General features: G+C 43.3%; 1 protein-coding gene across 1 annotated transcript in view; it reads right to left on the bottom strand.

Moving 5' to 3' along the window:
* Nucleotides 1–16555, bottom strand: part of hhat (hedgehog acyltransferase) — a 170483-nt gene that overhangs the window by 109902 nt on the left and 44026 nt on the right. The window contains exon 8 of the mRNA XM_055640018.1: nucleotides 2770–2805. Coding sequence (XP_055495993.1) covers nucleotides 2770–2805 — 36 coding nt within the window. The remainder of the gene's footprint in view (nucleotides 1–2769; nucleotides 2806–16555) is intronic.

Below are 16555 nucleotides of genomic sequence, written 5' to 3'. Positions count from 1 at the left end.
CATTAAAAAGGGCCTAGAAAAGATTTACAGGAATCTTGAAATCATGGAATGAGGCATCACAGTTGCAATGGTTGAATTGAGAGGCAGGGACCTTTTACATTCTGAGCGGTGATCTGATCTTAGTGTATAAAATGATGAGAGGCCTGGACAGTTACAGCTGTAAGAAGCCATTTCCTTTGATGGAGGGTTTGAGGAATAAAGGTCACAAATATCAAGGGGAGGCAAATTGAGAGTGTCATGAAAATAAACTTAAAAACAAAAAAAATACAGCCTATATTTGAAATTTGCTATCACAGCTTACAGATGTAGTAAAGGCAGGCTCCAGTGTGGCAATCACAGGGGGGAATCACAGGAGAATAGCACAATATGATTGAGAGGAAAAAAACTAGGCTACGGAGAGAAGACCAGAGAATGGAACACCCCACGCAGACATAATGGGCCAAATGGCCTCCTTCTATACTTTAGCTATATACAATTCAACCCACCAGCAAAGTAAGAACATAGAACTTAATGATCATTCCCTTAATAAGATTAGCATTGAAATACAAAGAGTGAATCAATTAACTTTATTATTATCACTCTATATATTGCCTACTACTTTTGCATTATTCCACCACTACCCAGGATTGAACACTGGAAAGTTGATATTTATAGTTCGGTCCTCAATTAAAATCATTATCAATGATAATTATGCTATATTTTCATGATCCATGCTGTTACCATTTGGATGGTGAAATGGCAGTGATGCAATTTTAATCCTGTTTTAAAATCCTTAAAGTTTTTTGTAAGACTTGATAGTTGCATTGAAAACTATACTAATTTAAGATCGCTCCTTCACCACATGCTTACCCAAACAGATGCTGCTTGAATCTCTTGGATTTCCTCCAACAGTTTATTTTTTTGCTCCAGATTTCAACATCTGCAGTCTCGTGTCTCTATTTCAATGGGAAGTTAATTTATATTTGTAGATGTGGAGCATAAAAAGAGTCAAAGCTTCCATTGCAGCACAAAAAATGCGGGTTCTTGAGCTCCAGTATTCAGCTGCTGTGTCTGATACTCCATAAGTATGTGAATGGATGTGTCCTGCACCCCACAATAATAGGATCCTTGCTTGATGCCAAGTCTCATAGTGCCAGAGGGCCAAGTCAGTGCCAGAATCTGTTAATAAAGATTTTCTGAGACGCAAATTACTTTGTTGCCAATACCAACTGTACCTTTACCCAAGGTATCCACATGAGAAAACGCAAACTAAAATCATCCCCTTCACAAAGTTACCCCTTAATCCTCCATACCACTGCCCAGGCTGCTGATAATCCATGCCCATGTCCTATCATGTGTAGTTCCTGTCTCTATGCTATACCTCAAGTGTCAGCACAAACATAGTGCAACAATTCTGAACAGAATGGTATCCTTGTCCTGCCCAGGCTGCAGTTTTAGGTGTCAGAAATAAAACACTGCCACTGCCACTGCCTCTGTTTTTATACCAACTAGTCCTGATGGAGGTAAAGAAGCGTTTCAATGAGTGTTGTGCAATCTGTCTGGATGCCGACGTTCTTGGTTCACTAGCTGGCACTGTGCTTACGCTGCAAGATATGGATGATTACACATTTGCAAGGTCAGGGAATTGTGATGGATGGATGCTTGCGTGCGAGTCCTAATTCATAGTTTAGTGTTGAGTGGTGAATTAAAGAACTACTGGTGCAATTGGAAGAATGTGGTATTTGAAAATGGATTTAATGATCTTAATCACTTATGCGAGGTCACTGAACATCTTGTAACATTCCAACCAAGAGCCACACTCCAGGCAATATCCTCCACCGCTCCCTGATGTTCCTGCCCACTGTGTCTCGATTGCTCCAGGACTTCTACAGGCACAGAACACATCCTCTTTTCCACTGTTTTAAAATGCAGTCTAACCTTTGTTGGGACATGCCTACGGATTCCAGCTGATGCATTCAGCCAATATATGGTGCAATTAATACAAGCTGGATTCAGAATAGCAGATATTCTCCAGAGATGCTGCCTGTCCGCTGAGTTACTCCAGCATTTTGTGCCTATTTCAGACGAGCAGGTAGCATTAAGTAGGCTTTTGAACTGCATTCCTTGAATATACAAATTCTGCAAACACAGGTTAATCTTTGCAAATGTTTGCAGGAACTTGGAAATAGAAGATTACAGTTTACATAAAATATTCAAATGAGGGTCAAAATCATTTTCTGTATACACCGCATTCCTTGCACATACAAGGGCAAATTTAGAATGTCAAGTAATTTCAAAAGATGGATGTTACAGGGAATCAGTTGACAAATTTTCCAATCGAAAAAGACAACATCGGCACAGGAACACAGGGCGAAGTATCAGCATATGACCCTGCAGGAATATACTGTCAGAACAGGTCAGTGCAAACCTATAGACTCACATCAGCTTAATGCGAGTGAAATGCAATGTGATCTGGGAAAACGTCTGAGCAAGCACGGCTGCAAATTTAAAAAATAAGACACTATATCAAAACTAATCAACTGGATCAATTTAAACCACGCTTTCAGGAACTTCAATATAATATTCAATCATTAAAATGCATTGTTTCCAGTACTGATGCTTCCGATTTGAAAATAGCAATTTTCACTTGTTTCCACATAAAATAAAATTCCACATGACATAAAATATTAAGACATGGACTTGTGCATGAATCTACAATTCCCTGGACCCACTGAAGAAAAATAAATTGTCAGCCGAGAGAAAATAAAACTTTAAAAAGCTGTGCCTTACCGAACCAGCCAGCGGTGCAGTCCAACATCAAACTCCCTGAAAAGGGAAAAGCAAGAATTCAGATAAATTTACAGTACAACAAACTTCAAGAATCACTCTGGAGATATTTTACTATACTATTCAAGCTTCTGTAGTTCTCTTAAATTTTTAAGAATGGAAATATCGCACCAGAACTACAGTGGTGATACAGGCCTCTAACAGGAATTACTTGCTTATCCATGTGGATGTCCCGGAATGTAACGCACTTAAGCCTGCATGGCAAAAAACTCCAATGTAATGTTAAAAAAATATCTAGAAAAATAATTGACTCCACTCTGCCCTTTTCACCTTCCCTTCACCATGAATATACAGCTCCATTATTGCAGAGACTAGCAAACGGATACCTTGCAGAGGCATAATTGGAAACTATGTAGGAGATACATCAGGAAGGGAGGACAAGGGATAGAGGCAGACTTGGGGGCTGATAGAGATGGGGCAGGGAAATGGGAGAGACAGAGTGATGGGATAGGCGGGTTAAATGGCTGAATGGGGAGAACAGTAGAGTGGAGGGATTGGGAAAAGACAGAACAGGTGGGTAGAGATGATGCAGAGCAAGAGGGAAGTGTAAAAAGGTGGGTGGGGCAGGATAGGGAAGTAGGTGCCAGAGAAAATGCAGACCAGCATAATTGGAGAGGCAAATGCATTTAATTTAATTATTTCCCATATGGCATGGAGTGGGAATAATCACATTTGCATGAAAGCATACATGTGAACATGTACACTATCTTCTTTGGCATTCAGAGGATTCTACTTACACAGCTTCTTCTGACATTAGTGGCCAGAAAGAAAAAAACTTTGAAGCAGCAAAACAGAAGTTTACACAGAAGGCTGCCGACCACTTAACTGGAGAACATTGCCTCTGAAAGGCACCTCAAATTTCATCAGAGGAAGGCACAGCCACAATTGCATAATGAACAAGCAATCAGGATATAATTTGTATAAGGGTTGCTGATCAAAGGAACTGCAGCTGTGTTGAGCTATTTGCAGTTCACCTGTGCTGGGTGAGTCAGGCAACTGACCATTGACTAGCATGGGGCAGTTCGGAAACCAGTGTAACAACAGGAGATTAGTCTTGCTTTGCTGATGGAATTAACAATGCTTTCTGTCAAATCAATTAAAAAAAGATTTATGGGATTAAATGGAATGAAACCAATTTAAATTGACCAATGCATAAATTGTCCTTTTATAAGCAAAGCCTTTATACCCATCAATGAAGTAATGTATGTTGAATTACTACTCACGAGCAAGGAAACATTCATTTTTACGATCAAAATCCTCTCTTAGGAAAACACTAAATTTCTATTGATTTCAAAAGGACATGCATTTCTACATCCAGAGTATTGAAAGAGATTAGTTATGGTTAGATCAATTATAAGTTGCTCTCATTATTATCTTCCAACATGGTTCTTGTATATTGGAGAAGAAGTGCAATCCTTTTTAAAAAAGGAAGAGAGAATAGTGAATGACCAATCTATTAGTCTTACATTTGTGTTTGGGAAAATGCTGCAATCATTCATAAAGTGCATGATTACACTACTTCTTAGTACAGTGATTGAAAAATTACCTTTGAGTGATTTATCAGAGTTCTTTGAGGATGCATCGTTGAGTTGGTTACTTTAATTTAGTTTTAGTTTAGAGATATAGCGTGGAAACAGGCCCTTCAGCCCACAGTGACCATGCTGACCATTGATCACCCATTCACACAATTTCTATGTTATCTAATTTGCACATTTACTCCTTACACACGAGGGGCAATTTGACAGACGCCAAATAAGCTACAAACCTGCATGTCTTCGGGATGAGAGAGGAACCCTGAGCACCCGGAGGAAACACAGGCAGTCACAGGAAGAACATGCAAACTCCACACAGGAACCCGAGGTCATGATCAAACCCAGGTCTCTGATGCCGTGAGACATCTACAAGCTCTGCCACTGTGCCCCCATTGAGTAAATGAGAGGAAATCCTGTAGGCCTGATGTATTAGGCTTTCAATAAGATTCCAGTAGGAATAGAATCATAGAATCACACAGCATGGATATAGGCCCCATGGACCAGTACTGACCAAGATGCCCATCAATACTAGTCCATTTGTATTGCTTTTGGCCCATATCCCTCTCAAGTTATCCATGTACCTGTCCAAATATCTTTTAAATGTTGTTATAGTACCTGCCATCAACACTTCTTCCGGCAGCTCAGTGCATGTACGTAGCACCCTATGTGTGAACATATTGCTCCTCGGGTCACTATTTTAAACCTATGCCATCTTGTTCTTTCTTCCTCAATATTGGGGAAAAGAATATGGATTCACTCTATCTACGACCCTCATAATTTCAGATCACCCCTCAGCCTCCTATGCTCCAAGAAAAAGTCCCAGGCTTCCCCACCTCTCTCTGAAACTTGGTCCTTCAAGTCCTGGCAATTTCATCATAAATTATTTTTGCACTCTTTCCAGCTTAATGGCAACCTTTCTAAAGCAGGATGAACAAAACGAAGCATAATAATCCCAACGTTGTCTCACTCATGCCTTGTACAACTGCAACATAACGTCCTGACTTTTGGTTTCAATCCCCTTACTGATGAAGGCCTGAGTGCCGTGAGCTTTTTTCATCATCGTGTTCACCTGTGACACCACTTCCAGGGAACTATGTATTTGAGTTTGTACTATGTATTGGGTGAAAAGTTAGAATACATAGAATTAGGGGAAATGCACTGGCAAAGATCATGACTTAGTTACATGACTTCATGACTGTCTTATGAAGAAAGACTGGATAGACTTGGTTTATACTCTCTAGAATTTAGGAGATTGAGAGGGGATCTTATAGAAACTTACAAAATTCTTAAGGGGTTGGACAGGCTAGATGCAGGAAGATTGTTCCCGATGTTGGGGAAGTCCAGGACAAGGGGTCACAGCTTAAAGATAAGGGGGAAATCCTTTAAAACCGAGATGAGGAGAACTTTTTTTCACACAGAGAGTGGTGAATCTCTGGAACTCTCTGCCACAGAGGGTAGTTGAGGCCAGTTCATTGGCTATATTTAAGCGGGAGTTAGATGTGGCCCTTGTGGCCAAGGGGATCAGAGGGTATGGATAGAAGGCAGGTACGGGATACTGAGTTGACGATCAGCCATTATCATATTGAATCGGCCGAATGGCCTACTCCTGCACCGAATGGCCTTCTCCGAAGGGCCGAATGGCCTACTCCTGCACCTAATTTCTATGTGTCTATGTTTCTATGTTAAAAGATTGAAAAGACAAAGACAAGGATTAAACAGATCCTTCACCTGTTGACCAGCTGTGACAGATGGCGTGCTGTAGGAACTGGGGCTCGTGCTCCAACTATTCACAATCTGTATCAACGATTTGGCTAAGGAGACCAAATGTAAGAATTCCACGTTTGTTGATGACACAAAATTAAGTGGGAATGTGGCAGAAATAAGGATACCGAAAGGTTTCAAGGGATATGGACAAGGCATCATGACAGATGAAAGACTAAGTAGAAAAAAGTGAGGTTATCCACATCTAATGAGAAAAAAATATATATATTTTTAAACAAAAAGCTGCTCAAAGGGACTTGGATATCCTTGCACACATGTCACTGTCAGCTAATAAGCGAGCACAACAGCCAGTTAAGAATGCAAATGGAATGTTGGCCTTTACTACAAGAGAATTTAAGGATACAAATAAAGATGTATTCAATACATTGAAATATTTAGGAGAAGGTTTTGTTGTCCAATGCTTTAAATTGGAAAAGCAGTTGACAATTTAGTCGAGTTCAATGGCCTGCTGAAAATTGATTAATTTCTTAACCATCACCTCTCTAATACCATAAATCACATTCATGCAATGAATTCACTTAGGAGTCTGCTGCTACAACTCAAAGATCCACACCAATACTATAAATTCTGCATTATTTGTCATGAATTCAGGCTTTTCACCACACAAAGGACAACACAAGTTTCAGAAACATTACTGAGCAGACAATGCAAAGAAAAAACGCAGTTTGTGAATATTGTCCACATCCTAATCATCTTAAGGTGTTCATCATTCTATTGTAATGATCAAGTCAAGTCAAGTTTATTTGTCACATACACATACGAGATGTGCAGTGAAATGAAAGTGGCAATGCTCGCGGACTTTTGTGCAAAAGACAAACAACAAAACAACCAAACAAATTATAAACACAATCATAACACACATATTCTTTTACATAATAAATAATAGAAGGAAAAACGTTCTGTAGAGTTAGTCCCTGGTGAGAAAGGCGTTTACAGTCTGAATAGCCTCTGGGAAGAAACTCCTTCTCAACCTCTCCGTTCTCACTGCATGGCAACGGAGGCGTTTGCCTGACCGTAGCGGCTGGAACAGTCCGTTGCAGGGGTGGAAGAGGTCTCTCATGATTTTGTTTGCTCTGGAGTTGCACCTCCTGTTGTATAGTTCCTGCAGGGGGGTGAGTGAAGTTCCCATAGTGCGTTCGGCTGAACGCACTACTCTCTGCATAGCCTTCTTGTCCTTGGCAGAGCAATTCCCGAACCAGATGGTAATGTTCCCGGACAAGATGCTTTCCACCGCCGCTGCGTAGAAGCACTGTAGGATCCTCGGAGACACTCTGAATTTCCTCAATTGCCTGAGGTGGTAAAGACGCTGCCTTGCCTTACTCACCAGTGCTGAGGCGTGTGATGACCATGTCATATCCTCAGAGATGTGGACTCCCAGATATTTAAAACAGTTCACCCTATCCACAGGATCCCCATTTATACTCAATGGAGTGTACGTCCTCGGATGATGTGCCCTCCTAAAGGCCATGATCAGCTCCTTCGTTTTTTTGATGTTCAAGAGGAGGCTGTTCTCCTGGCACCAGAGTGCTAGATCAGCCACCTCCTCCCGGTAGGCCTTCTCATCATTGTCTGAGATCAGGCCCACCACCACAGTGTCATCAGCAAACTTAATTATTGAATTGGAGCTGAACCTAGCCACACTGTCATGTGTGTACAGGGAGTACAATAGGGGGCTGAGGACGCAACCCTGGGGCGATCCTGTGCTCAGGGTGAGGGACTTCGATGTATTCCCTCCCATCTTGACTACCTGGGGCCTGGCGGTGAGAAAGTCCAGGACCCAGGCACACAGGGAGGTGTTGAGCCCCAATTCCAGTAGCTTCCCGGCCAGTCTGGTGGGGACTATCGTGTTGAAGGCTGAACTGTAGTCTATGAACGGCATCCTCACGTAGCCCCCCTTCTGGCTGCCCAGATGGGAGAGAGCGGTGTGCAAGACCTGGGAGACCGCATCGTCCGTGGATCTGTTCGGACGGTATGCAAACTGCAACGGGTCCATGTTCCGAGGGAGGAAGGCGCAGATGTGATTCTTCACCAGCCTCTCAAAGCATTTCATGACTACCAAGGTAAGAGCGAGATGAAATAGGAGGTTTAAATCAAACCATAAAGGAAATAAATATAGTCTGAGCATATGGATTCAAAGTTTCATCAAAATTATTTGCTTTCTTTTTAGATTGTAACCAACATCTCAACACCAACACTTGTCAAAAGACTGATAAGAGGATTTATCACAATAAAGTCAAACCAACTCCAAACACATCTCACAAGTGGATAAAATGATATTGGCAGTTCATTTCTTACCATTTTGAAAGCAACAAGGAATCTGATGGGAGGTTACTTACAACAATAGGCTAATATTTTATCCGTCTGGTATGCTATTGAGGTCAGAACACACTGTAAGAACATGGCTGTGTTTTATATTGCTCCAAGAACAACTAATCAATATAATTGACGTGTAGATGAAAAGCATATTCAATCCAAGCACAGAAAATAAATTATTTTACATTCGCTGAGAATTCTCAATACACTGTACTCAGACAAACATTCTTTTTTCACTAGCAATCCTCAGGATTGAGGATAACTACTTTCCAATTTAGCATAGTGGTTTAGGGAACACATGACAAAATGGAAACTGCAGCCTCTTCATAGATGGGAGAGGTGCCTGGTGGAATAGGCAGGTGGACAGTATTCCCCACTCCCTATTCCACCTCACCGCTCTGCCTTTCCCTATACATGGGCTTCTGGAGAGCAATATTATGCAAAATGCTCCATCTCCACTTTGAGCAGAAATGGGCCAGCGATTTCCAGCAATCTATGTGGATGCTGTATTTTTCCAATGAGGATTTGTATGTGAGGAGTCTGGTTGCGGGGCAGGGGAATTTTGTACTCTTCCCAAAATAGGCAACTAAGAATAAATAGGGCGTCAGTGCTCAGGATGTTGGCATGGAATTCATTGACATTCATGGAATTCAATGACATTCATTCCTTTATGCTTCCAATGAATGTACAGGATTTTTTAAGACAGTGTTGTTGCTATCCTTTCACAGGAGGAGCCCAGGTCTCATAAACATACAGTGGGCAGGGATGACCACTGCCCAATAGGCCATGAGTCTTGAGTCACGTGTAAGGTCATTATCTGCAAATTTCATATTCATCAAAATCAAAGGTTGTGCTGAAACTTTGAAGCAATGGTGAATTTCATCATCCATGTCCTCTGAGTTGGACCCTGACCACGGGTACCATCTGTATGAAGTTTGCTCGTTCTCCCCATGACCGTGTGGGTTTCCTCCGGGTGCTCGAGTCTCCTCCCACATCACGAAAGACATGCATCTGTAGACGAAGGCCTGTGGACTTCGGGAGCCACAGTCTCCAGTAGGAAGTGGCCGATTCGGAACTCCAAGCTGCTGAGAGTGTTCTTCCGACACCGGAGTTCCATCATCCGGCTAGAGGGCCTGAAACAATAGGCCGCCGTTGCGGCGACTGCAGAGGCCTCAATAGGCCCCGACCACGGGTGAAAAAGAGGAAGAGGAACCTTGTTGCCTTCCCTCACAGTGGGAAACGTTGATTCCGTGGGGGGATGTTTTTATGTTTAATGTTAAATTCTATAATGTGTTTATCTTTTTTGTGGGCTGCATAGTAACTCAAATTTCACTGCACCAATTGGTGTATGTGACAATAAATGTCCTTTGTCCTTGTCCTTTGTCCTGTAGTTTCACTATTGTCTTGAGGATATTTTCATATACTTCAGTGAATGAGTCAACAGTGGCTTGAAGTTCAGCCTTCAAATTTGAGGAGGATGATGCACAGACCTTTCCAATAAATGGAGTCAAAGTCTTTAATGAGTCTGGAAAGGGCCATTAATGCTATTTTGACCTCGACCCTGCATTTTTCTTGGAGTCGTTGCACAGCAAATATTTGTGAATCCACAATGTGATTTTTCTACTTGGCGCATCAAAGTAAATTACCTCACATTATTTTGCACCATAGTCTACCTGCCACATTCTTACCCACTCAGTCAACTGTTCACATTCCTTTGAAACCTTTTCACAGCCTTCCTCCATATTCACTCTCTCATCTTGTCAAGTGTCATCAGCAAATTTGCAAATATGACATTTAGCCCGCTCAGCCAAATCATTGATACAGATCGTGAAAAACTGAAGCATAAGCACTGATCACTGCTAGACCCACTAGCCACTGCCTGCCAGTCTGAAAATGATTTGCTTTGCCCCATTCCGTTTTCTTTTTGATAATCATTTCTCAATCCATGTCAACATATTACATCAAATTTCATGTGCTCAAACTTTATTGACCATCTTTCTGTGCAAGAACGTATCTGTGCAAGAACTTATCGAAAGTTCTTTGAAAAGCCCAATGCATCACAACCTCGAGTACTCTCGATCTTCCAGTCACATTCTCAAACAACTCCAGCAGATTAGTTTGACATGGATCTTCCTTTCCTAAATCTAGGTTCACTCTGCTCAATCCTCTCACATTTCAAGGCATTTATTTTAATTACAGCCTTATTTACAGAATTCAATGCTTTCCCTACAACTGATATTGGGCTAACAAGTCAGGTGTAATCTCTTGCCCTTCTTTCTTAAATAGAGTGTCACATTCACTATCCTTCGATTCATTGGAACAAAAACATGACAAATAAAAGACTTCAAGGCAACAACCACAATGGCATCTGTTTGGCATTTGGCAGTGATGGCATTTATCTCATCACTGGAGCAAGAGACTGCAGAGATATCTGTATCACTTGTAACATGATAGGCAGGGCCGGCCTTAGGAGGTGCGGGGCCCAATTGGGAAACATTTTCATAGAAATATAAATAAATAATTATAAATGAGTCACATGTCATGAGTAATATGACAATTCGGGGAGAGTTCCTTTCACAGTGTGTAGGGAGTCTAGCCAGGGGTAAAGTTGAAGATTTTTGAAAAATGTCCACGAGTAAAATATACTCAGGATGTAAAAATGTGATACTTTTTAACACGTAGTCATACCGTAATAGCTTGTGAGTTTACCGTAGTAGGACCTGGTGTCCTATATCACTGTTGTATGTTCATGATGGAAATAAGAATACTCTGTATATTCATTACCTTTGAATTGTAGTTTTATGTAATCCTCCCATAATTTCTGAGTTCCATTTCACAATATCTATCAGACATACAGAATGTCGCAAGGTAATATCTTGCCCAAACTCAGTTGTATCTTTCTATCTCAATAAATATCACAAAATATGCCACTGCTTCAGCCACATTATGACAAAATATAGAATGTAGGTTATTTGTTATCAGTCACCCATCCCAGAAACAACAGTACTTAAAGAAGAACATTTGTTTTACTAATTTATGAGCATGTACCATACAGATCCATATCCAACAAAATGTTGTGATAATTGCATAAAAGGTATTATTGTCTAAGAAATTTGGTGTGGAATGATAATCCATCTCAGTACTCATTTAGGCAAGTCCGAAGCTATTGATACTTTTCCCTCACCCCCAATCCCCCTCACCCGATCTTCATTGAACCTACCATTTGACCAATCTTTTACTCAGCTGCCATAACGTTTTCCTTCCTATCAAAATCTCTGTGTAACATCTGAGTCCCTATCTTCCAATTCCCACTTTGAAATAAAATACATCTTTCGACTTAAAAATTTTGCAGCAGGATCGCTATTTAAATGCAAATATATGGTATTTTATCCTAGCATCCCCCCCCCCTTCCCACCACACAAGAAGCGTAACTTGAAGCGTTTGCATTTGGAGACGTTCGATACGGACCAGGAATGAAAATTAATAGCTATGAATCGATTAACAGTGAGCTACGAGGTTAGATTGAAACACCTGTCAGAGGGCCAAGAAACAATCCTGAGTTGACGGCGTACAGTTTTAATTGAGCATCTTGCAGCGGCCTCACCTTATATTCTGGTAAAATATTCTTTCCACGGAAATCTCCTATTTCACTTTGAAATTATATTCATTTATAACCACTTGTAACATCAGTAACCACCTTAATGTTCATGCATTTAGTACCGGGTATGCTTGAAACAATTTATTGTAATGTACTGTATCTTTAAAAAAAACTACATCGACCGGGTGTGAAAATTACACTGAATCGAACGATGATTGAAAATGCGTGGGAGTCGACTAATCGCGATCCTGCTGCAACATTTTTGTCGAAAGTTGTATTTTATTTCAAAGTGGGAATTTGAAGATATAGACAGAGATGCTACAGAGATTTTAAGCTCTTGGGTGAACTCGCGCAGTGGGACAGGGCTTGAGGCAGCATCTATGGAGCGAAGGAAATAGCCGGGTCTGAAGAAGCATATTTCCTTCGCTCCATAGATTCTGCCTCACCTGTTAAGTTTCTCCAGCATTTTTGTCTACCGCAAAACTTCAATGATTCCGGGAATGCCGAGAGAGCTAGAGAGAGACGAGATGGGGAACGGGAGAGAGAGAGCGCGCGAGAGAGAGAGGGAGGGAGCGAAAGACACAACGTGGGTCGGTAGGTAAATTGAATGACTAACCTGCTGCAGACCAAGAATCTCACCAAGAAGAAATCCTCAATCATGATGGTGAGTTTTAAGAAATTCTCAATGTGTCATCAATGCATCGATCTACAATCCTAAGTAAATGTAATTATGTTTTGAAGAAGTGTTAATGACGCCACGTGAATTGTATTCAAAGGAACGCAGAGTCATTAATACTTCTTCAAAAACACAATTACATTTACTGAGGGATGTGGATCGATGCATTGATGACACATTGTATAACTACTTGTTAACAAGTGCGTCAGTAGTAGTTAACATCGTTGGTGTCTAATGGCCGTGCAGCGCTTGTTCTCCATGTAAGTTTTGTAAAAAAATCCGTATGCCGAATGTTTTTAAAAAAAATCTTTATTTATCAAAGTGAATTTGTATTTCCATACGAAATACGGAAAATTAACGCGGGGCCCCCCTTGGGCAAATCGGTCCAATCGGCTTAAGGCCGGCCCTGATGATAGGTACCAATGATTGCTGACTTGCCCACTGCCAAAGCCGCCCAATTACCTCCAATAACTGGGCCCAAAACATCAGCATCAAAAGATGAAACAATTCCAAGCCTATGCACTTCATGTAACTATTAAAAAAAATGAAACAATTATGTTGCTGCTTTGGAATGGATTGCTACAGAGAGAAATACTGTGAAATGCCTCAATATGGTAATAAATGTATGTAATCTGGAATAAGGGAAATAGAAATTGTAAGAACACATTTTTGCATAGTCAGGGGTCATGTTGTTACTCAAAACCAATCACCTCTTCATCCGTTAATATCAATCCATCATAGAAACTAAGCTCTAATTTACTCCAAATTTACAGGTTTGCAGTGCACAATATGGTTTGGTAAACAGTCATTACAATTAGGAGTGATGCAAGCTTATTGTCCGGTATAACCTTCACTGGCTTCATCATCCTAGTGATATCTGGGGATGAATTCTGGGCTTAATGAGATTTCTATTTACCATTGCTTTCTCATGCCCATCAAAAGATTAATCGCATATCTGGATGGTAGGAGGGAGGACAAAATGTCCTCAGTTATCAAATTCGTCAATATATTCAGTAATCAAATAGCCATCTGAAACTGAATAAGCCAGATGATGAAAAATCACCTGAAAGAGACTTTAGGGACTACAGTTTTAAGTCAGGGAGGGTGAAAGAATGAATGCAGACCCATCTCTATCAATTACACTACAACAGGGAAAGCCAAGTGCACGGCCGTGCTTTACTTATTCTACATTAATATATTTACTTGTCTTAATGTGGTTTTGTTTTAATCATTTAAATCCATTTGAATAGTTTTTAAAAGTTTCCAAACGATTCCTAGGAATCTGGGAAAAAAAATGGAAACCAGTTTAGCTGATCCCAGTTTCTTTATGATAAATAGACAATAGACAATAGGTGCAGGAATAGGCCATTTGGCCCTTCGAGCCAGCACCGCCATTCAATATGATTATGGCTGATCATCCACAATCAGTACCCCGTTCCTGCCTTCTCACCATATCCCCTGACTCTGCTATACTTAAAAGCTTTATCTAACTCTCTCTTGAAAGCATCCAAAGAATTGGTCTCCACTTCCTCCTGAGGCAGTGAATTCCACAGATTCGCAACTCTCCGGGTGAAATGGTTTTTCCTCATCTCCGTTCTAAATGGCCTACCCCTAATTCTTAAACTGGTCCCTGGTTCTGGATTCCCCCAACACCGTTTCCTCCCTCTAGCGTGTCCAATCCCTTAATCTATCTATAATATAAAAGTGTGTGTGTGCGTGCATGTGTGTGTGTGTTTCTGCCTGACATGGCTGCCAGCCTTTGATTCGTTGCTATGCCAACACCAGACGCAGAATCGCCGAGATTGTTTCCATTTCGTTAGAGATTTCACTTTTCATTCCAAGTATCCACTCTTGATTAAATTTTGTCGTGTTTATGTACACATTTTTAATAAAATCCTCTTCCTCCCCCCACAAAAATTTCCCCCCAAAAAAAACAGATTCTCACCCATAGAATGTTGGTGAACGTTCCATCGTGTGATGTCACAATGCCCAATGCTCACAGATGTCCAATCGGAATGGATCATTTACATATGCCTTTGCAGCAGCCCCAGCCCCTCCCCCCGCAGCCTGTGTCGAAGCGCTTCATCACGTGTGTGGGAATAGAGAGAGAGAGGATTGGGGGTGATAGGGAATGGGGAACAGATGGACGGTCCCTACCCCTCCCCCTTCCACTCTCCCTCCCCACTATTTCCCCTCTCTCCCCCCCACCCCTCCACACTCTTTCCCCCATCCCTCCCCTACCCCATCTCCCTCCTCCCCCCCCCCTCCCCCCCCCTCCCCCCCAACCCCACACCTTTCCTCCCCCCCCATCCCTCTCTCCCCCTCCCCCATCCCTCTCTCCCCCTCCATCTCTCCTCCCCTTCTCTATCCCTCTCCTCACCCCTCTACCTCTCCTCACTCTCCTCCTCCCTCCCCTCCTCCCTCCTTCTCTCCCCCCCCTCCCCTCCCCACCCCCCTCCGCCCCCCCCCACCCCCTTCCTCTCTCCCCCTCCCCACCCCCTTCCCCCTCCCCCACTCTCTCCCCCTCCATCCACACTCTTCCCCCTCTCCCCCACCCCCCATCCCATCTCCCTCCTCCCGCCTCCCACCCATCCCTCTCCCCCACCCCCCTCTCCCCCTCCCCACTCTTTCCCCTCCCCCACCCCTCTCTCCTCCCCCTCTCCATCTCCCCCTCTCCCCACCCCTCTCCCACTCCTCCCCTCTCTCTCCCCCCCTCCCTCACATCTCTCCCGCCCTCCCCTCTCTCCTCCCCCTCTCTCCCCCCCTCTCCATCTCACTTGCCAAAGACATTCTTGCCATAGAGTGAGTACAGAGAAGGTTAACCTGGTGATTCCTGGGATGTCAGGACTTTCATTTGAAGAAAGACTGGATAGACTCGGCTTGTACTCGCTAGAATTTAGAAGATTGAGGGGGATCTTATAGAAACTTACAAAATTCTTAAAGGGGTTGGACAGGCTAAATGCAGGAAGATTGTTCCCGATATTGGGGAAATCCAGAACAAGGGGTCACAGTTTAAGGATAAGGGGGAAATCTTTTAGGACCGAGATGAGAAAAACATTTTTCACACAGAGTGGTGAATCTCTGGAATTCTCTGCCACAGAAAGTAGTTGAGGCCAGTTCATTGGCTATATTTAAGAGGTAGTTAGATGTGGCCCTTGTGGCCAAAGGGATCAGGGGGTATGGAGAGAAGGCAGGTACGGGATACTGAGTTGGATGATCAGCCATGATCATATTGAATGGCGGTGCAGACTCGAAGGGCCGAATGGCCTACTCCGGCACCTAATTTCTATGTTGTTTCCCCCCTCACCCCTCCTCCCTCTCCCTCTCCCACCGTCACTCCCCCCCATCCCCCTTCCCCCCCCCGCCCCCTTCCCCTCTCCCCCGCCCCCTCTCCTCACTCCACCCCTCTCCCTCCCCCACCCTCTCTCTCTCTCCCTCCCCTCCCCCTCCCCTCTCTCCTTCCTCTCCCACTCCACCCCCCCTCACCCCCACTCCTCACTTCCTCTTTCCCCTTTTTCCCCTCCCTCCCCCCCCCCCCCCCCCCCCCCTCCCTCCCCCTCCCCCCCCCCCCCCCCCCCCCCTCTGACCCTCTTCCACCACTCCCCCTCTCCCCTCCCCCTCCCTCCCCACTCTTCCCCTTCTCTCCCACCTCCCCCCCCCTCCCTCCCCTCCACACTCCCCCCCCCTCCCCCCTACCTTATCTCCCTCCTCCCCTCCCTCCCCATCCCTCTCTCTCCTCCCCCTCACTCTCTTCACCCCCTCTCCCTCTCCTCCCCCTCCCATCCCTCTCTCCCACTCCCCTTCCCTCTCTCCCACCCCTCTACCCCA

The sequence above is a fragment of the Leucoraja erinacea genome, chromosome 8 (genome assembly GCF_028641065.1).
Source record: "Leucoraja erinacea ecotype New England chromosome 8, Leri_hhj_1, whole genome shotgun sequence".
Classification (NCBI taxonomy): Eukaryota; Metazoa; Chordata; class Chondrichthyes; order Rajiformes; family Rajidae; genus Leucoraja; species Leucoraja erinaceus.
The sequence above is the reverse complement of the archived record's forward strand: the minus strand, read 5'-3'. Positions and strand labels throughout refer to the sequence as shown.